Source organism: Chiloscyllium plagiosum, unplaced genomic scaffold (genome assembly GCF_037043375.1).
Source record: "Chiloscyllium plagiosum isolate Xiang-an unplaced genomic scaffold, Cpla_swu_hap1 HiC_scaffold_12, whole genome shotgun sequence".
NCBI lineage: Eukaryota > Metazoa > Chordata > Chondrichthyes > Orectolobiformes > Hemiscylliidae > Chiloscyllium > Chiloscyllium plagiosum.
In genome coordinates, this window is record NW_028270150.1 from 46,896,625 (window position 1) to 46,919,187 (window position 22,563).

The 22,563-nt window shown below is 38.4% G+C and overlaps 1 protein-coding gene across 1 annotated transcript in view; it reads right to left on the bottom strand.

Moving 5' to 3' along the window:
* Positions 1-9,407: 9,407 nt before the first annotated feature.
* Positions 9,408-22,563, bottom strand: part of wars2 (tryptophanyl tRNA synthetase 2, mitochondrial) — a 74,846-nt gene continuing 61,690 nt past the window's right edge. Inside the window, exons 3-6 of the mRNA XM_043700960.2 lie at positions 18,422-18,502; positions 14,121-14,206; positions 12,423-12,541; positions 9,408-11,664 (exon numbers count right to left, since the gene is read on the bottom strand). Coding sequence (XP_043556895.2) covers positions 11,216-11,664; positions 12,423-12,541; positions 14,121-14,206; positions 18,422-18,502 — 735 coding nt within the window. The 3' untranslated portion in view covers positions 9,408-11,215. The remainder of the gene's footprint in view (positions 11,665-12,422; positions 12,542-14,120; positions 14,207-18,421; positions 18,503-22,563) is intronic.

Consider the following 22,563-nt stretch of genomic DNA (forward strand, 5'->3'; position numbering starts at 1 on the left):
CGAGTAGTTAGAGACGTGTTTGAGGTCCCAGTTACTCTGAACGGCCTTCTCCACTGGATTTTGAAACGCTTTCCCCGAGTTTATGCACATGGATATATTAAACACGCTGTAGTGCCCTCTACTGGTACAGCGGAGTCACACAGCAGTAATTTTTAAAATGGGCTGAAAGGAAAGGGATACATGCTTTAACATTGATTACATTGCCGGAAACTATAATACACCAACGAGTACTGTATTGTAATCGGTTATGTCTATGTCTAGAAGAGCTCCTGAGTTCAAATCCCAAATTTTGAAACTAAATTTAGTAAATCAGATAATCGACGAGCTAAAAGCTGCTGGAATAAAAACAGGTTCTTTAAAGTGCACTGATGTCTTTAGGGAAGTCTGCTACGTGAACCCACTGCCAGATTTTCGGACAGATGTTTAATGTTTTCTCTTAAGGAATTCTATTTTGGCCCACTGCTATAAAACAGAAGGGGGGAGAAATATCATTTAACGTAGTAGCAATGACTCCACCGTCACACCAAGACAAACTTAGGAAATCAAGGTCTCATTGCCACAGCAAAAATCTCCTAATTAACAGGAGAATTTGTGCATCCTTAGGAATTATTTAACCTCAGAACGAACCTTCAACGGGGGTAAGGAAACCAATACAAGGGTTACCTACTTTAGCTTTCCCTTCCCATTGTAATTTTTTTACTGCTAAGCATAGAAATGGTTGGAATAATGCCTGCACATTATTCACTAAGTCTTGGCTTATGAGAAGACATCAGTATGTTGTGTTGCACTATCTACTTAGAACATTGAACATTACAGCACAGTACAGGCCCTTCCACCCTCGAAGTTGCGCCGATCTGTGAAACCAATCTGAAACCTATTTATCCATCTTATTCCATGTTCATCCATATGTCTATCCAATGATCATTTAGATACCCTTAAAGTTGGCGAGTTGGTGGATCCAAGATGGCGACATCCTGTTAGGATTGCATTTGCTGGGCTCTGCGCTGCAACACCAACCCGAGAGAGCAAGAACCCATCCCAAATACTTTACTGTGAGTAAAAACACAGTAAAGGAGCTAGAAACCTGAAAAAAATCAACGAAAATAGGCGCAGCAGCCAAAACGTGCCAATTGTATATTACAATTTGTAATTTAATGGCTCCACTTCCATCAAGCTAGAAGTCCTGATGAAAGTTTAATAGGGAGTGTACAAAGATATGGTCAGGACCAACTGCAAGCACATAGTCAGAATCATACAGCACAGAGACCCTTCAGTCCAACCAGTGCATGCTGAACATAATCCCAAACTAAACTAGTCCCACCTGCCTGCTCCTGGCCCATATCCCTCCAAACCTTTCCTATTCATGTACTTATCTAAGTGTCTTTTAAATGTTGTAACTGTGCCCGCATCCACTATGTTCTCAGGAATTTCATTCCACACGCAAACCACGCTGTGTAAAAAAAAAATGCCCTTTATGTCTTTATCAAAATCACCTTAAAATATGCCTGCTAATCCTGAAATCCCCCATCCTAAGGAAAAGGCACCTCCCATTAAACCTATCTATAACCTTCATGATTTTTAAACCTCTCAATTGCTTACGCTCCAGTGTAAAAAGTCCCAGCCTTTCTTTATAATTTAAATCTTCCATACCCGGCAACATCCTGGTAACTCTCTTCTGAACCCCCTCTGGCTTAATAATATCCACTAAACTAAGAAAAGCTACAACACAGGTTATTGGGTTTGAAGCGATTGCAAGCAAGTTTTAATTAGCTTCAAGATGGAAAAGAGAGAGTTAATGTTTCAAATTCATTGACCCTTCCTCAGAACTAAAGACCATCCTGAAGAAATCACTGGACTTGAAATGGTACCCGTGACCTGCAGAGTTTCTCGAGCCATTTCTGTTTTTGTTTGGTAGAAAATTGTTGATAGTTTTGTCTCTCAAAAAACAGAGAGTTAAGAGTAAAGGGCGGATAGTCACAGTGAGTGGAAAGTAATGCACCACATGGATCAGTGTGAGACCATTGCTGTGCACAATAACAGTTTGGACTTTGGAATCAAAAATACAATCTTTACATTTTAAGTTACACTGAAAATGGGTTGGAAGATTGCAATAAATTATTGAGGAACACTAAAAAATTTGCAGAAAAGGCAATAATTAGTAAATGAAGTTCAACAAAGAGGAAGTATATTTGGATGGTTAAAAGGGGAAGCTACATATTAATCAGAAAGTAATTACTTTTTGCTTGGGATCTCGAGTGCAAGTATATTGATTGCTAAAAATTGCTCTACATTTTAGCAAAGCCATAAAGAAAACAAACACACTAACTTCTATAGGGATTGAATTAAAGAAAAAGGGAAGTTATGATACATTTGTATCAAACCTTGGTTCGACTGCCCCCAGAGTACTGTGTGTAGTTCTGGTTACCATATTATGAAAAGGATATAGAAACACTGCAGAAGATTTACAAGGAAATTCCAGAAATGTGAGGTAATACAAATAAGGGAAGGATGAACAGGATGAGGTTCTTTTCCCTTGAAAAGAAGACAGAGACAGTGACCATAAAGAGTTCTTTGAAATTATGAAAGGTTTTAATAGAGTCAATAGTGATAGAATGCTTTCTCTTGTGGGGAAGAGATTATTAACATAAAATAGTCACCAAAAGTAAAGTTCAATTTGGAATTCAGCAGGATTTTTTTTAACACAATGTGATGAGAAAGTGAAATTCATGACCACCAGGAGCAGTTGAAGTAGATGGAATAGAGGAAAAGCTAAATGTGGGAGCAGAGAATTTAGTTATTATCATTCGGTTAGGTAAGGAAAGATAGGTACTGACTTAAGTGGATTATAACTGGATTGGCCTGATCAAATATCCTGTGTATGCTCTTACCCTACAAAAGTTTCCATCATTAAAGAAATAATGTTACTTACTGGCATTTGCCAGCAATGTCAATTCACACTGGGCACAAAAGAACATATAGACCTGTTTGAGGTCTATGGAAAAATCTGCTTAAATAAATCAATTCCAGCACAGAGACAGAAAACAAAGCAGAAAATTATCTGAAATGAAACAAAGAAATGTAGGTACTGGAAATCTGAAACAAACAAATTGCTGGAGAAATTCAGCAGGTCTGGCAGCATTTTTGGAAAGAAAGCTGAGTTAATGTTTCAAATCCATTGACCCTTCCTCGGAACTAAAGACCATCCTGAAGAAATCACTGGACTTGAAATGGTACCCGTGACCTGCAGAGTTTCTCGAGCCATTTCTGTTTTTTTTTGGTAGAAAATTGTTGATAGTTTCGTCTCTCAAAAGTATAACAAATCCCTCTTTGTCAATTAACACCCTTTTCGACCTTCTCCCAATAAGTGGCAAATGACAGAAAGATCGTGGGTTGATAACTTTTGTGCCCATGTTTAGTTTGTTTTCCACCCAAAACTGAACTTCTTGTCGGCTAAAGCACCGGAGTGGAATGCGAGGGCATATCTGCTGTCAATATGAAAGCAGTATTTGATCAAAGGATACATATATGAGTGATACAAGCATAAAACTTGATTAGATATCAGAAGTACTTTTTTAAGAGAAGGGTGACTTGACTCTGGGGGAGTTGGAATCACAGCAATTGTTCAAAAGGCAGCTGGATGTATTCGTAGCTGAGCTTAGTATTATAACTTAGAGAAGGTTTCCCCACCTGAGGAAAAATAGGTGTTGTTGTGCCTTCTTGAACATTGCACCCATGTCCAGGACAGATTATCAGTTATCATTACTCCTAGGAACTTGATGCTGTTGGCCCTATCCATTGATGTAGATAGGGGCATGTCCTCCTCCTTTCTTCATGAAGTCAATAATCAGTTCTTTTCTTTTGCTGACATTGAGAGAGGTTGTTATCATTGCACCATCAATGCTTTAAGTCTTGATTTTCTAAGATTCTTGAGATACTTTGAGCTTCTAGAAGTCAGATACAAAATACATGTTCAAATTCTGTGCACCTTCCTTGTTTGCCACTATTAATTCTTCAGGCTCACTCTGAGGGACCAATCATTAATTTAGATACTATCTTCCTTTTCAAATACATGTAAAAGCTTTTACTGTCTGCTTTGAGTTTTTTGATAAAGGAGCTTCTTAGGGAATCATTTCCAGCCCAACCTTCCTCTTTGAGCTGGATACAGTTTTGACAAATATTGCATAATAGTGTGTATAAAATATTAACAAAGTTGGTTATTTTCTTAAATGACAATATCACACAATTTAGAAAGTATATTCTACCTAACATCAAGTCACTCAGTATTTGTAAAGAAAAACACAGGCTGTGACACTTTGGAATATGCTGCTTCTTCATGACTAACCTACTAATTGCCATATTTTCTGTTTATATTTCAGAACCCCTATATTTATTAGTTTTCATCTTTATTTTATCAGATATTTACTGATACTAAATAATATTATTTTTCATTATCACAAAGACTGAAGGCATGAGCACGACCTGTCACATACAAATCTCAAAGTATAAACAGCAATACTTTTTTTTAAAAAAAAGCTCTCGTGTGCAGATCTTTAAAGGTAACAGTGAAGATAAAAAAGACCTTAAAAAGGACAGATGGTGTTTTGGGTTATTTACACAATAGCATTGAATATTAAAACAATCAAATTATGTTTACTATGTACTGAACAGTGATGAGGCCACAGTTGGACTGTTGCCTGTAGCATAAATGGGACCCCCCACCAAGTCGGAAGGATATGGGAGGAGCATTGAGAAGATTCATTGGAATGACACCTGAAATGGAAGAATATTACTGTGAAGACGTGTTTTTAAACTTAAAATTTTAACTGCAAGAGAGGGGTTTGCTAAGTTTGATTTGAGATCGCAAAAAATACTTGACTGCTTTCACGGGATGGCAAATCCTTAGCAAAGGAATCTCAGCCTGAGACAGTCACCAGAAGAACCAAAGTGGAAGCTAGAATAATATTTTTTCTACACAGAGGATTGATAGAATATGGAATGCTTTATATAGCAAGGAGCCCTTGAGGCAGAAACTATATCATTTAAAAGGAAATTGGATAAATACTTGAAAAGGAAGAATATTAAAGGATAGAGAAATGGGAGGGAAATTGGATTAGACAGCTCCAGATGCGTAGCTTGGATCAACCTATGCACAATGGGCCGAACAACCCCCTGCTGCGCTGTTCATTCTGCAATATGAGAGCATTTAATACAAGTTTAAAAACAGTAATAGCACCATAACTTATTGCAATATTACTGTGACAAAATTAATAGATTTTGGTATAACTTCTGGGTCAGTGCTGCAACTTAAATTCTCCCTGCACACTGATTTGGATTTTAATAGCCAGCTAAAACTAAATTCAAATTGGGCAGCTCTGACATAATCTTGTAAAGAATGCTGTGTTTGCTCTGCTAACAGGGTTTTGAGGAAGTCCAAGCCACAATTGTTAAATACATTTATAGATTTTGAGATTGGGACAGATTGCATCGCACTTACAATTCGCATTGGAATCTTAATGACTTCAAGTAGTCCTCGATTAACACAGTTATGAAAATCACCACATTGTGAAACCACATTATTTGAAACACATATTCCCATAGAAACCCATGTAAATGTTTGTATTATGGTCCCAGAATGTCAAACAAGAACAGAATACAAGCACTAAGTTAAGATAATACACCAAAATAGACATGAAATTATGGAAAAAGAATATATTTAAACGTGCTTTGCCTCGTAAGTAAGATTGCATTTCTGGAGGTGAAAGACTGAATCTTCTTTCAACTCATCTACAGTTCACAACCTTGAAGTTTGAGGATCATCAGACTGCTCTTTTGTTGCTTTAGAGGCAGAAGGTTGAGTGTCCTTGGGGACATTTTTAAAAATGCATCCAGCCAGAACTGGGGCAGGCAACGGTCAAAATGAGCTGAATGAACAGGAGCATGCCCAGGAGTGCTCAGTTTTGGCATGCAGCTATTTCTCCACATGGCTGGAAATCGGGCAAGAACCACACAATTGCAAATCAGGCATGTATTATTGGAATCATGCAAAATACAGTAAAAACAGTGTTCTGGTAAAAGCGTGTTTATCAAAGATGATGTATATTTAAAAAAAAACACGAGATTTTTACTTTGAATTCCATTAAATTCAGTTTGAGTCAATGAATAAATGTGTACAGGATGTATGATGTATGGCTGATCTTGTCCCATCAGATTTCCACTTGTGCCCAAGTGAAGATAAAGTTCATTAAATCCAATTAGCTCTTTAACAACATCAGATCAATTGTGAGCTTCTGCAAAAATCCAGAGACAGCTCTTTAAAAAATCACAAAGAAACATCTGGTGCCATCTGGAATACAGAACCTGAAATTCCTGGATAAAAAACATTGCGTATTTTAATGGTTCCTATGGAAGCTGAGTTTGATTTATATTTGCACCTCTGGAATTGCAATGGAGTTCTCCTGATCTCCCACCAGAAATTCAATGGAAAATTGTGGAAACATTGAGAAAAATGGCAGATACATTTCCAACGTTGTTGGGCAGAATTCATTATTGTTACACTAGAACAGTATGGCTGTATAAATGATAAACTCTGCTGCATAGGTGTTTTGCATCACAGGAAGATGCTGACAGGGCCAACAGCTGTTGTTGAGTTTCCTACACCTGCTAATGGAATCGATTATTGGCAACTCTGCAAGTAGGAACATTGGAGGCCAAATACTTTCTGTCACTCAGCATTTAAAGCTAAAAATATTTGGAATAACTTCAGCCTTGACTCGTGTTCACATGTTACACTCCACCATGACAGCTGATGGGGATGTTCATGGAATTTCCTCCTCACTTGTTAGTTTCTTGGGTATCTATCACCATTCTCAAACAAGATTGGTCAGGATAAAGAACTCAGCTGTCATTTGTAGATTGCTGTACAACCTAAGTGATAAATCATCCATTATCTGAAGCACAGAAGTAGTGTAAGTGCAGACTGAGTAATCAAAGACTGGATGAAATGTTGAGCATGCAAACATAAACCATTCTGAAAGTAGCTTTATTTTAGTTTAGGCAAACCTCAGTAGTTATATGGAAACCCAGTCTCAATACATCACTAATAGAAAGAAACATCATGAGTATCCCCATCAACTGCTATGGGGTCAACACACAAGTATAGGCTGAGATGTTTGCAAGTATATAAAGTGAAAAGGATAGAGTGGAAAATCATACTAGGCTCTCTCTCAAAATCCATAGTCATTCTTGTGCAAAAGATTATGACAGCCGTTATTCAGTTTAAAATTGCATCAACTTGAAAAGTCACAAATTTAACATGCAATTACAGTTGCGGTTAGCTTTCTCCAAGAAAGAATATTGTGCTTTTATTGCATTGCGTGTGGTCCATAAAGCAATAGCAATAAAAATGATGGCACAAGACAATGGTTGTAACACTCCATGATCCATTAAACAACTTAACTTTGGAATGCTTACAAAAATGAGCTACTTTAAAATGGTACATGTTAAACAAAGGCAGTCATCTAAAGATGCCTGTGGTACATGCACTTTTTCACATGAGTTCGATCTCCATGAGGACAAGATGATTCATGGAAAACATTTCACATATCATAAGCCACCCATATGTGTCCGCTCATGTGGTTTCTGGATCAGTGATTATACTTGCACTTATGTTTAAATCAGATGTGATTTCAAACAGAACAATTTCATTCGAATCACTTGAAGTGATAAGTATAGACAAGTTTATTACGTTTTCCTCTGGAGCCATATAAGCCAATGAAAGAAGTGAAAGAAAGGACTAGGAATGATTGCTGACAGTGCACAACTCTCAGTTTATTGGACAGGGTGACTTATCTGTGTCTTTGTGTAACTGTACTAGCTAACTTTGCAAAATCACCATACTTAAATAATTATATGTGCAATGCATTGTAAAGATTTACCATAGACTATCCAGCATCTGAACGTTTTGCACTGATGGTTTGCTAATCTGTAGTTTGATTGGAACACATTGAAGTTGGAATTTAATGATATGCAATTGTAATTAGTTTGGCAGTAGCTCTCATGCAGCTTTTTCCACAGTTTCTATTAATATATAGTTGAGAAAGTTGTTTGTTTTCTAAGCTGGGCAGTCATATGGTGCAATTATAAAATAAGTTACAGTATTTACCATACCACAGATCATCTTGGTTTGAGGAGCCAACTTGGCTAATGTTGAAAAATTAAAGTTCAAAATGAACCATCTGTGTCCTGTTGGTTTTCTTAACTAGAATTCACTAGCCAACTTGGATAAATAGTCACGGAAAATATTAGATGTAAAGAATTTGGCAGAAATAGACAAAATCAGTAGCTACTCCAAAATGCCACACACCAGACCAATCACCGAAACAAATACCATGGAACCTTTCATATCGTGACACTCCAAACAAAACTCATTAAGCTTGTGAAGTGCTTGTTAGCTGCAAGAGTTGAGATGAATAGAAGGAATACTTATTTAATATACAGGAAAATCTAACAGTGACTGCTTTCCAGTAGAATTAGACAGCAGTTATTCTCAATATTGGTTAGATTCAGTTTTCTGGCATCATGGATTACTCAGGGCCATGTATTAAAAAAAAGGTTTACATTTAAATATCATCTGTCACAACCCCAAGATGTCCCAAGCACTTAACAATGATCACATTTCAAAAGTATTGGCTAAACATCATCAATGGGATACAGGACAAATATATTTTCTCAAGTTCCCATTAATATACATGTATTAAAAGCTTAAATTTAACCACAAGTGATAAACAAGCACAAAGGTGTCCTGATAGCATGAGATCAATAATTTTACTGTTTTTTAATTACATAAACTGCTGAGTACTCCACTTTTTGCCAGGAATAGATCAATTGAGTTCAATACTTCAGTCATTAAATATACTGCAGAGCAAAGAAACAATGGTCAGAAACCAGAAAAATAACAGCTTTAAGCTCAGCTCCATGCTGAGCTCAGCTGTATGGATAGTGCAATTGGCCCTAACATCCAGCAATCATGAGGAGAATGTAAGTTGGTGGGGGGTGGGGGAAATGAAATAATCAGTTAGTTTTACCTGATGTTGACTTTTTTTTAATTGCAGGACTTCAGATGAGGACAGCATTGAACTAGCCTGATTTAATCCTCCTCCTCCCTCAAGGGAAGGCTAAATTAATATTCTAGGTTCATCTATAAAGATATGGCAGTATAGCGCCCCATGAATAGTATTACAGCACAAGTCAGAGCCTTCTGCTGAGAAGATCACTGAAGAATAAAATGCATTTTTAATTCCACTGCATGACAGTTTGCTTTTTCTAACACAACATACCTAATTTATAACAAGTCTTTTTGTTTACTAACTCCAGTTTGATTAGGCTCTTTGGACTATTTATGAAAACACAGTCACAAGCAATGTTGAACTCCTCATGCTTTCATTTTAATCAATAGAGAAATTAGGCCAGTATTGGACTTAATACAGTATTTAAAGCATAAGCATGTTAATAATACATTGTAAGTGTTTGGATTTTACTGTTTTCATTGCAAATACTTCTGATTTTTAATGAAACTGCGCACATTTAGCAACAATAATTATTCATTTTGCTGACAAAGTGGAATTGGTCTTAGAGAAATGTTAAACTTTCATTATGATTTTCCACTTATTTTAGGTTCATCTCCATTTCCATCTGAGAGCAGGCAATTTATTCCTAGTCCTCTGTGGGTTTAAGTTGGCAGGCAGGAAGTATAGAGGAGTATTCCAGGGTAGGTTCCTCAAAGTTTCCCTTTCTCCATGCCAAGGCTCAAATCCACGTCACCTCCCAATGTCACAGTATAAACCAAGGAAATACAGGCAAATTAATCACAAGTTGCATTCTCTTACGCAAGAGGTTCAGAGACATTATTTAACCAACTTGGTGGTAAAACCTTTATCCTCTTGGAATCTAGGAGCAAATCCAACCTAGGTTAAAAAAAACGAAACTTTTCCTCCCCAACCCAGGAAATAGTAGACACAGTTTGTTAGGCCATTGTATTTTTCACTGGAACATCAGTTCTAATGCAACTGGGGAGAAAAAATGCAGAGTGCAGGGAAGTCTGTAATTATCCACTATGACAGGAGGAATGAAAAAGATGATTGTTGGCACTCAGAGATTTGGGATCCTTGCAAATAAATCACAAAAATGCATCAATGTAACATGAACCAATTATAAGTTGCACTGCATGTTAGCCTTTATTAAAAGGAGGCTGCTGTGTAACACCAAATAAATCTTGTTGTAACACATAAAGCTTTGGAGAAATTACAACTGGAACACTACATACTGTTTTAGTCTTCTTGTTCAAAGAAGGTTACAGATGACTTAGAATGGGTGTAGTTAAGATTCACGAGGTTGATTCTCGAGATGAAAGGGCTGTTCTATGAGGAAAGATTGAGTGGAGTGGGCCTATGTTCTCGAGAGTTCAGAAGAGTGAGAAGCAATCTCATCGAAACATATACAATCCTTAGAGGGTTTGAGAGGGTAGATGTTGAGGTGTTTCCTGGCTGGAGAGACTCAAATTTGTGGTCACAATCTCAAAATAAAAAGCCAGTAAAAATGTTATCTTTGGAATTCCGTGTCTCAAAGTCAAGGGTATGGATGCTAAATTGTTAAGCATAATTAAGACAAAGAATTATAGATTGACCATAGTAGTAGAATTTTGGATACCAAACAAATCTGAGGACAAAGGAATTTATGGGCGAAGGATTCATAGGGAATAGAAATTGATATTCAGTCACGATCGTACCAAATGGCACAGTAAGCTCGATGGGTGAGTGGCCAAACTTGCCTCTGTTTCTTATAATGCAGTATGCTTGTAATTATTTAATGGTTATACACATTTCATTTTCTTTGGGAACTGGCTTGGATCTAGTTTGGCTTTGACAAGCCATGTTAAAAAATCTAATTTTCACTCCCAATTAATATGCTTTTGGGCAAGCCCCTTATTTTCATAGGATTTACAAATAAATTATGATCTCAGAATTATACCAGCTATCATTAACAGACTTTTCTAAATTTAGTAATAACTTGCGCAGATCTTAATATGCATATGTCATAAATAATCACTGACTACCCTTTATGTACGTCATGATTAACTCTTCCACAGGGTTTCAATTCAAACAGATTTTATCAAAATGCTAAGGTAAACCAGTAACTACAGTTTATTATTGATACAGAGTTAACTAAAACCAACCAGTTTCCGGATTTCATGGTAGATGGGGCCTGCTAATTCTTTTGCCTTTTCAGCTCCACAGTTTAAGACTTGCTCCAGGAAACCTTTCTCAGCTTTAAGTCTCTCAATTTCATTCTTTATTGGTGCAAATTTTTCAATGACTGTCTCAGCCACCACATACTTGTAGCATGCAGTGTCCAATCCTTTGCTTTGATGCACTACTTCCTCAACAGTCAGTCCAGTCACTGCTGCATGCACTGTTACCAGATTTGATACTCCTGGGCGTGTCTCTGGATCATACGTCACTTCAGAGGTGAAGTCTGTTACTGCTTTGCGAAACTTCAGTAGTATATCCTCTGGTGAATCTGTGATACTCACAGTTGCTAACGTTTGAGTGTCTGACTTTGACATCTTTGCAGTAGGGTTCCTCAATGATTTAATTTTTTTAGTTTCACCTGCAAAGAAAGGGGGAATAATGGAAAAGTAAAGTAATATTCAAATATAAAGCAATATTGAGTTTGCAATCTTTCGCTGTGCAAATTCAGTTAAATAGATGTTGGGCCTGAACTTGTTCCACTTCAACACTGACCTGATAGAACCAATTCTCTTCACTTCCCATCAGTAACTTCGAGTCCCGGGCTTTGATTTTCTCCCTCTTCCTGATTGCTTTCTTGAACTGAATCAGTGTGAAATTTCAGTGGCTTGTACTACCCTGAACAAAAACTACAGTGTCACATCTGGCCTGTCATTAATATAGACTCCCTCATCATTTTTAGCATGGTCATTTACATCTCTTCTTCAATCCAATTGCTCTCAAAACCTTCATAACCTTAAAGTTTGCTTTTTGCAGTGCTGACCTTATCTTATCCTGCACAAAGTCCAACATTATTTGCCATCTCTTTCAATGACTTATGTTGCTGCTCACTGACTTTGCTCTCATTTTGAAATGCCATCTCTGCTATCTTCAGCATTTCTTCCACTATGTTCAGCATTCATTCCTAAAATCTCCAGCCATTATGCACAAACTCTCCTTCTGAAACTTTCTGTCTAGCAACCTTTATATCAATTAATTACTTCTCAAAATCCATTTTTAAAAAATCATCTCTTTTAGTTCTTTTTTCCACTTTGCCGTCTGAATAATCCTGTGAAACACTTTAGGCATGCATTAAACAAAATAAACTGTAATAACATGACCAGTTGCTGGTGTACTCACTTAGAATAGCTTTTGGTATAGGAAAGAGATGGCCATAATGGTTGTTGAAAATTCGGGCGACATCCTGTGTCAACTCCAGATGTTGTATCTGATCCTCTCCAACAGGTACATGGGTTGACCTTATCGGATATAAGAAGAATCTTATTGAGATCTTTCCTAAAGAACAATACAGGTAACATTTCAAGGAGAGGTCTAATAGCAAGCAATTTGGTCATTCTATGATACACAATGCCTGCCTGTCACACAGCATCTCTGTAGAGAAGTCTCTTAATTGGAAATCAGGCGCCTTCAGAATTCTTGCACCCCCAACCAATGACGAGCTTCAGGGGGGTGGTCACTTTATACCTAAAGGTCACCGGAGACATTGAAATATGATCCGCACTTCGAACTAGTTGAAGCTCTCACCGGTAGCTTCTGCCTGGCAGTGCACATCCTCTGCTGACTTCATGACCCCTCCAGGCAGAAGTCTAATTTTACTCCTGCAAACAGCCCCCAAGATCACTCATGCCATGGTGGAGTACATCAATAGGATAAAATTCCAGAATAATTTTGATTATTAACTTGTCCCAAATTTCCGCTGAAAGTGGTCTCACACCAGGTCAACTTGACACCAAATTAATTGCAATTTCAATGTGGAAGGAAATCTGGTTTATGAAATGCCCATTGATTTTCCCTAGGTCCCCGAGTCTACGTTTTTAAAGCTATATTAAATTAACTGAAATATTTGCAGACCAGAGACATTGCTGTCTAAATTCCCTCAACATTTAATTGCCTAGCTTTGAGGAAGAATCTCTCAGTATGCAGATACACAGAGGTCTCACCTGGGCAGGTTAATTGGAATTCAATTTAGGAAGTATAAATGAGACACTGTCTTGTTAGAACCAACATTGCAGACCACTAAGCTCAAGGGAATGCCACAGATCCCATGGCACTATTTTGCTGAGCAGCAGGGGGTTCATCCCAGTGTCCTGGTCAATGCTTATCCCTTAATCACAGAATGAGATGGTCTGATCATTATCACTTTGCTGCTTGTCCATGTCTGGTATCTATAAATTGCATGTTGAACTCTCCACATCACAACAGTGACCCTAGTTCCAAAGTACTTCATTGACTGGAAATTGTTTTGGGACATCCTGTGCTTACAAAAAGATGCTATACAAAAGCTAGTGTTTCCTGTCTTTTAATTATTCAGAGATAGGAAGCTGTAATATTTGTCAAAATCATACTTGACCTTGGGAAACTAATGGATTTAGTCAGCACACAGACGTACTTACAGCTAATGACAGATGCTTAAACTGGAAGAACTAAATCACTGTCCAAAGTTGATAAACAGACCACCCAAATCTAGAACATCAGATAAATCAGTACTAGCAAAAAAGACAGTCTAAGCAATGCAATCAAAGCTAGTTAAATGTGCTTGGCCAGATTAGAATACATGTTATAACTGATAAAAGGAAGCAACTAGATTGAACGTGGAACACATTTCTGAATTTCAGTAGAACAAGTCAAGAGCCCGAAGAATATCCAAGTATTTAACAAGCTTGTTGAATGTTGATTCCTGTACATTGTTGCATCATTAGAGTAAAGAAAAATGGCCAGAGATATAGAAATTTACACACAGGTGTTCATGAAGAGTTTGACTAGTAAATCCCCATGTCTATTTACAATTATTTGTATGCTAGTTAAAGTATCTCTTACTTGTATAACAGAATATCTGCGGACTGCAGAACTGGGTAAGCGAACAGTCCCAAACTGCCCTCTTCCTTCTGACCAGAGCTTTTCATCTGCAAAATATCATAAAATAACTAATCTTTTCAAGGATTCAGGAATTTCTTTTTAATGTAAATTGGGTTGTTTCTAATAGTTGTTTTATTATGGTTGGACTCTCAAAGCAGATTTTGTTCAGACAATTAGAGTCTTGCATACAGGGATGTTTGAAAGCAACCCTTTACTCTTCTAATAAAAAGCAAATGCAATGCCTAATAGTTCACTATTATGGGCAAGAAGAAAGCAAGAATAATTTGGGAGCATTCTTTTCAGCCTCAGTATATCCTAAATGCCTTATATTCAATTAACTACTTTTGATGACTAGTTATGGTTACCCGGGGAAACACTGAGTGTTGCACTGCAAGGTCTTGTAACTAGCAGGGACATCTATTTTAGTTGAGGGAGCAGTGGTGGGTAGGACACAAGCTAAATTCACTATTTCTCTCCAAATAGTGCTGAGGGATCTTTTACATTCACTTGAATAGGCAATCAGAACCTTAGTTTAACATTTCATCTGAGGAATCTCACACCAGACAGCAAGGCATTCTCACTGCTACAAAATAGTATTGACTTAAACTATGAAGTCTGAGAATAGGCTCAGGACTTTGGGAGTCTGGGGTGTATGTTTTACCACATAACCAAGCCGATACCTTAAGATTAACTGTATATTGTACACTGTATTAACTCAAGTTTAACCTTTGTAGAGCTAAGGGATGAAAATAAATTACAGCAATTCAGGATCTGTTTAACTTTTTTCCTGGATTAGTGGTGCTGGAAGAGCACAGCAGTTCAGGCAGCATCCAAGGAGCTTTGAAATCGACGTTTCGGGCAAAAGCCCTTCATCAGGAATAAAGGCAGTGAGCTGGAGCGTGGAGAGATAAGCTAGAGGAGCTATGCCTCCTCTAGCTTATCTCTCCATGCTCCAGGCTCACTGCCTTTATTCCTGATGAAGGACTTTTGCCCGAAACGTCGATTTCGAAGCTCCTTGGATGCTGCCTGAACTGCTGTGCTCTTCCAGCACCACTAATCCAGAATCTGGTTTCCAGCATCTGCAGTCATTGTTTTTACCTCGATAACTTTTTTCCTGTACTACAGCAAGAAAAATAAGCTTCTTGAAAGCCCAAAATAAATTCAAAGAAGTGCAAGGTTTGAACATATTCCTTTTGCAAGATTTGTAACTGCAAGATTTGTTAATGTTAAACTACATCCTCTAGTTCTAGTGTTTCCCATAATGGGATCATTCTCTCAGCATCTACTTTATTAAGTGTTCCAAAGAATTCTTGTCCCATTAGAATCACTTCTTACTTTTTCAAATGCTATGGATAAATCCCGATTCTCCATAATTCTCTCATAAAATAACACCCATTATCCCAAGTAATGGATGAGTGAAGGCATTTCTATCCCTTCCCAAATATGGACACCAAAACTGCTTGGAGCATTCCAGCTGTTGTCTCATCAACACCCTATTCAATTTTAGTAAAATTAGTATTCTTCAATTCCAATTCCCTTGGAATATAATGACAATCTTCCAGTTACATTCCTAATCTTCTGCTGTTCTTACCTTCTAATTTTGTATTTCATATACCAGGACAACCAGATCTCTCATTAGCTCAGAATTCTACAATCACTTTCCATTTAAATAACATGTTGCTTTTCTATTCTTTCTGGTAAAGTGGACAAGTTCATATTTTTCTACATTGTATTCCAGCTGCCACATTTGCGCCAACTCACTTAACATTTCTATATCTCCTTGGAGACTTAATATTATCTCTTCACAAACTACTTTTTTACCTCAAAAACTGAATGAATAGCAGATGCTGTAAATCAGAAACAAGCACAGAAGTTGCTGGAAATGTTCAGCAGGTCTGGCAGCATCTGTGAAGAGAAATCAGAGTTAACGTTTCGAGTCTGGTGACCCTTCCTCAGAAAAGTCTGAAGAAGGGTCACTGGACCAGAAACGTTAACTCAGCCTTGCTGAGCTTTTCCTGCAATTTCTGTTTTTGTTACTTTCTTTCCAATCATGGTGGCATTTTATCAACACAGCTACCAAACATTTTTCTCCTTCATTCTGGATTAGAGTGGTGCTGGAAAAGCACAGCAGTTCAGGCACCATCTGACTGCTGTGCTTTTCCAGCACTACTCTAATTCAGAATCTGGTTTCCAGCATCTGAAGTCATTGTTTTAACCTATTTTTCTACTGCATCCAAATCAATGACATAAAATCATACACCTTGAAGCTTTGCCCATTTTGTGAATTAGCTGTGAGAGCAAAGTTCACCATTACTTTCTCCATGGCAACCTGTTGGGCAGAGACGATTTGCCAACCACTCAGCACCATTTTCTCCCCCACTGATATAAAATAGATGAGCTTGGTTGAAATTTAGCATTCTGTATTTGTTTTGAAGAATGCAACATGAAATGCTTTGGAAACACAGAAGCAACAGAAGACCATTTGCCGTTTTGAGTCTGCTTCGTTGTTCAATATGACTCATCATCATTCTCTCCTTTCTCTACATACTCCTCAATGCTTTTAATATCTAAAAAAAAATCTTTTCCTTGACATCGTATCTTTTTATTTTCCTGAACTTTTGATTGTGGACTGAAATGGGAATAGAACCATTTCAAAAACCAAGGATTGTTGCACTTTTTAAAAGCAAGTAACCAACACTCAATGTAAGTATTGTTAACATAGCTGCTTGTTCAAGCAGTAATTGAAGATTAGTTCACAGATAAGATGGAGCCAAGGGGTGTGTTAGAATGAAGCTTTTGTCAGCAACAAGTCACTGACTGATCACTGGTCACCAGTCCACAGACCAATGACAAAACCCTTATGCCTGCCAATAATCATGAGCTTGGTTTCCGGGTAGTTTTGAGGTGTGAATGCTTTGGCAGAAATTATTGGACCTCTGGAGGACAAGGAGTTGTCTGTGCCCTGCAATTAAAAAAAGCCTGAAGATAGTCAATCTATTTGCCCATTTCAGTTACTGTAGGCTGTGGCTTTTAATTGATAAGGCCAAGTCCAAATCCTAGACCTTGAAAGTGAGACCTAGTCACCTGGTGCCTCCTGCAAACAAGTAAAACTACCTGGAGAAGGAAGATCAGGAAGTAGCATTCTGATCAAGGCTCATCTCAGCAAATGCTGTGAACAAGGACCATTGAGAACTGCCATTCCAGTCTTTCCCTCGATCAATAAACACATGATCTTTTCCTCGTCTTTGTCTGTCTGCATGTACATGTAGATGGGAGTTTTTAACAGGGTTAGAATCTTAATTAGTAAAATTGTACACTGATGACTCATAATTGTTGGCCTGCAGTTAGAATCCATTTACAGAGGAACCTCAATTATCCGAAGGACATGGGCGGGGAGTATTTCATTCAGTTAATCGAATTCCAGATAATCGAATGCCGGATAACAGTTTAGCCAAGCATCGGGTCCTTGCGATTTTGCCGGATAATTCGATATTCGGATAATCGAATGCTGGATAGTCGAGGTTCCTCTGCATTTGTAATAAATAGTCATCCTTGTTAAGTAAAGAAGCCTGGTCCATACTTCTAGGAGAAAGTGAAGACTACAGACGCTGGAGATCAGAGTAAAAAACGTGTGGTGTTGAAAAAACATAGTTGGTCAGGCAGCATTCGAGGAACAGGAGAGTCGATGTTTCAAACATAAGCTCTTCATCAGGAAGAGCTGATGATTCCTGATGAAGAGCTTAGGCTCAAAATGTCAACTCTCCTGCTCCTCAGATGCTGCCTGATCGGCTGTGCTGGTCTGTGCTTCTGTCAACCTGGGATGAAAAGCCACATAAATTGGGGAATTCTGAGTACTGTTACTGGGAATGGTGAGGCTTGAGTTCCAGGGCCTACCCTAGTGAGGTGTAACAAAGTTTTGTGCCACCAAGTGACTGTACGGAAACATCTGTCCTGTAATTATAGTATGAATCCCACTTGTTAAACATTTGCTGATTGTTAAGCTTTTGATTATGAGTTACTAAGTGTGAAATATTTAAATTATTTTCAAACTCTTTAATCTACACAGGAAAGACATTTGCAGCTACAATCTGTATGCTTTTTGTTCTTTGGATAGGAGTGCCATTAGGAAGGCCAACAGTTGATGCCCATTCCAGTTGCACTTGAGATTTTCCAACAACCTTACCAATACCACCTCAGAAAAACAGCAGCTTTGGAATAAAGAGTTCATACAGACTTTACTTATTCAACAAAGAAGAGAATACCTTCCATTGAGGTAAATGACGTAACCTTGGCATACTCGTCAGACAACTCAGAATCCAAGCTAATTCTGTGTGTTCAGAGACCTGTAAGAGAGTAATATATGTAATCAGGTTGATGGATTAGGAGGCTACCAGATATTAGGTCATTTGAATCTTTTATGAAGAGACATTATTCACATACTGCTGTTACAGACTGGTTACAGAGACAGCGAAGTCTGCCTGATGGCATTTCAATTAAATTGTATGTTTATAATAAATAATAATAACATAATTAGATCATTTGGCTTGGCCTTTCAAGGCTGTTCAATGTTCAAATAAGACCAAGGTTAGCCTTTTTTAATTTTACATTCAACAATCTAGTCTGATGATCCTCGATTCCCTTGGTTTTCCAAATCTATCGACTCGTGTCTTGAACACTTTCAACAGTGGAGGGAGAGAATTCAGAAGACTCACAATCACTTGAGTGAAGAGATTTCTTGTTTTCTTAGTCCTAAATGGCCACCCCTTATTCTGAAACCATGGTCGTGATTCTCCAGCTCTCGTAAACAGTTTGGGGGCATCGCTTCCGTATCACTCTTTAAGAAGTTTGTGTGTTTCGATTAGATCACCTTTTAATCTTCTAAATGTTAGGTAAACACAGACCTCATGTACTTAATTTCTGCTGTTAGGACAAGCCCTCATCCCAGGAATCAGTCTCGTGAATCTCTGTTGCACTCCCTGTAATATAATATGTTATAAGATGACCAAGAGAAAATAATGCATTCCAGGTGTGGCCTCACCAGTATCCTGAAAAAATGTAATCCTACGATAATTTTTTTTAACTCTAATTACAATTACAGGTAGACAAGATTGTGAAGAAGGTATATGATATGCTTGCTTTTATTGGTCAGTGCATTGAGTATAGGAGTTGGGAGGTCATCTTGTGGCTGTACAGGACATTGGATAAGCCCCTTTTGGAATATTGCATTCTGTTCTGATCTCCCTGCTAAAGGAAGGATGTTGTAAAACCTGAAATGGCTCATAAAAGATTTAAAAGGATGTTGACAGGACTGACGGGTTTGAGCTATAGGGAGAGGAAGAATGGGTTGAGGCTGTTTTCCCTGGAACCTCAAGAGGCTGAAAGGTGACCTTATAGGGGTTTAGAAAATCATGAGGGGCCTGGATAGGGTAAATAGATAAGGTCTTTTCCCTGGCATGAGGGAATCCAAAACTAGAAGGCATAGGTTTAAGGTGTGAGAGGAAAGATTTAAAAGGGACTTAAGGAGCAACTTCGTCATACAGCGGGTGGTGTGTATGGAATGAGCTGCCATAGGAAGTGGAGGAGGCTGGTACAATTACTGGACTTAAAAGGTATCTGGATGGATACAGTATATGAATCAGATGGATTTAGAGGGACATGGGCCAATTGCTGGCAAATGGAACTGGATTAATTTAGAATATTTGGTCGGCATGGACGAATCAGACCAAAGTTTTTAAGATTCACGTACATACAAGGACACACAAGCCACTCGGAATGCAAACATTTCTTGATTCCATCACTAATCAAAAATATTCTGCAATTTAATTTTCTCCTACACAAATGGATAACTTAACAATTTGCCATATTGCATTCCACCTGTCAAGTTCTTGGTAATTGAAGCAACTTGTGTACATCATCCTGCAGACTCTACATTTACTAGAACAGTACTGCAACTTTGATTTCACAGACTTTACATGTAGTATCCACTTCACTTTGATAGAAATGCTATTTTTTTTGGAAGGAGTGTTTAATATCAGCAACTTCTGTGCAATCCATATGACTAACAGATCAACTGGTTGCCTTTGTAGCCTTAGCTCTGAGGGGTGAAAACGGCATTTCTTCCACCTACTCAGAATAGCTGCCAGTCTTCATTGAACAACCACCAGGCTTCTGAGTCAGTTTTTACACAGCTATCTAACATTGTGCAAAAGGCAACAACAATTATGACTCTAAGGTATTCTCCTCTTGAAATCCATCTGGAAAATTCTAAATCATCTACCTCCTCAGTTTTTACCCCCATCTAAATCTTTTAATAAAATCCTGGATCCTGCTCCCCCATGCTAATGATATAAATTAACCCTCAAATCAAATAGGAGTTAGATTCTGTTGCTAAGTAAGCATACCATGAGCAGGAGGCAAGTAGCAGGGTTGTTTCAGCTAGAGCATATTTTCACAGAATCAGTACAGTGCAGAGGCCATTCAGCCCATCATATCTGCACCAACCCTTCTGAAGTGCATCCCAACCAGCCCCAACCCCCACCCTATCCCTGTAGCCCCACATTTATCATGGCCAATCCACATGACCAACATATCCCTGGACACCACAGGGAAATTTAGCTTGGCCAATTCACCCATCCTGCACATCTTTGGACTGTGGGAGGAAACCAGAGCACCTGGTGAAAAACCATGGAGACAGAGGGAGATGTGCAAAGTTCACATAGACAGTCGTTTAGATTAGATTTAGATTCCTTACAGTGTGGAAACTGGCCATTCGCCCCAGAAGTCCACACTGACCTTCAACGAGTAACCCACCCAGACCCGTTCCCCTCTGACTAATGCACCTAACATTATGGGCAATTTAGAATGGGCAATTCGCCTAACCTGCACATCTTTGGACTGTGGGAGGAAAGCAGAGCATCCGGAGGAAACCCACGCAGACATGGGGAGAATGTGCAAACTCCACACAGACAGTCACCCAAGGCTGGAATCGAACCTGGGTCCTTAGCACTGTCAGGCAGTAGTGCTAACCATCAAAACGCACTGCTGCCCTTTGAATAAGGGATTTCTTATTCAGTAACCATAAGTGACTAAGCAGCACTACTTAAGGCTGACTCTTGAAGGAGATACCTGGTAACATATCGGCTTGAGAGAACTAACACAAGGGAGAAACTTACTCAACCCCATCATCATAATCTACCTCCGTCCATGATGGCATTAGTGTCAGAGACAACTGTATAACACATGTGGAGACAAAGTTCCATTACAATGTGAAGGCCACCCCTCCATCATTTGTATAAACTAACACAGTGTTAAATGAGAGAATCAGAACTGGTCTAGCAGCTTAAAACTGGACATTCATGAGGGACTGCGGGCAATTAGCAGCAACAGAACTGTGAGGCGCCACAGTTAAAAACCTTGTGGTTTGACAGATCCCTCACTCTATCATTAGCAATAACCAAGGGACCAGCCCTGGTTTAATTAGGAGTTTGGAACAGCATACCAGAAGCAGTGCCAGGCATTATGACAATGAAATGCCAACCTGATGAAGTTACCATGTAGGAATATGGATATGGTAAACAGTACAAGGAAAAGGCTAAGGGCAGAGCTAAGAAATCTTGTGACCAATAAACAAAACCAAAGTTTTGGAGTCTTGTCAAATCTAGACATGAATGTTGGTGGATAATTAAACAATTAGTTGGACACTCCATGACATCCAAATCCAGCATATGAGTTCAAGAGTCAAGGCTGAAGTGTTTGCAACTATCTTCAGCAGGACGGATAACGCACATTGGCCTCCTGAGATCCAAAATCACAGAAGTTAATTTTCTATCAGTTTGACTCACTTCAACATTTTAAAAATGGCTACATGCAACATATACAGCAAAGGCTGTTATACTCTGAATAGTCAGTCAGTAAAGGAAAAGAAAACAAAGCCAGTCTTCACTTGGTAAACATTTATTCACAGAATGAAATATCATCGGTATACATCTCCTGACACCACTCTACTCTTGTGAAGCTAAGTGTCTCTTTGTGTGTGCTCACATAACCACCCAAACACTGTTCTCAGACTGTATGTACTTAACCTCAATTGGTACAATTAATGAAGGCTACAGGCACTAATTAAGTTGCAGCTCTAGTACTGATGACACCGGTTCCTGAATGCCTCTAGTCATGCTGTTCCAGTACAGTTACAACACTGCCATCTAACCAATAAAGTGGAAAATTATCCTGATCACAAACAAGTAGGACAGATCCAAACTAGCCAATTACTGCCCTGTAATTCTACTCTCAACTTTACATTTCTCTTGTCAAAGTGATGCAAGAGATCATCAACAGTGTCACCAAGTGGCACATACTCACCAATAACCTGGAGGTAGGGTGAGAGGAGGTGTGGTCTAGTTACAGG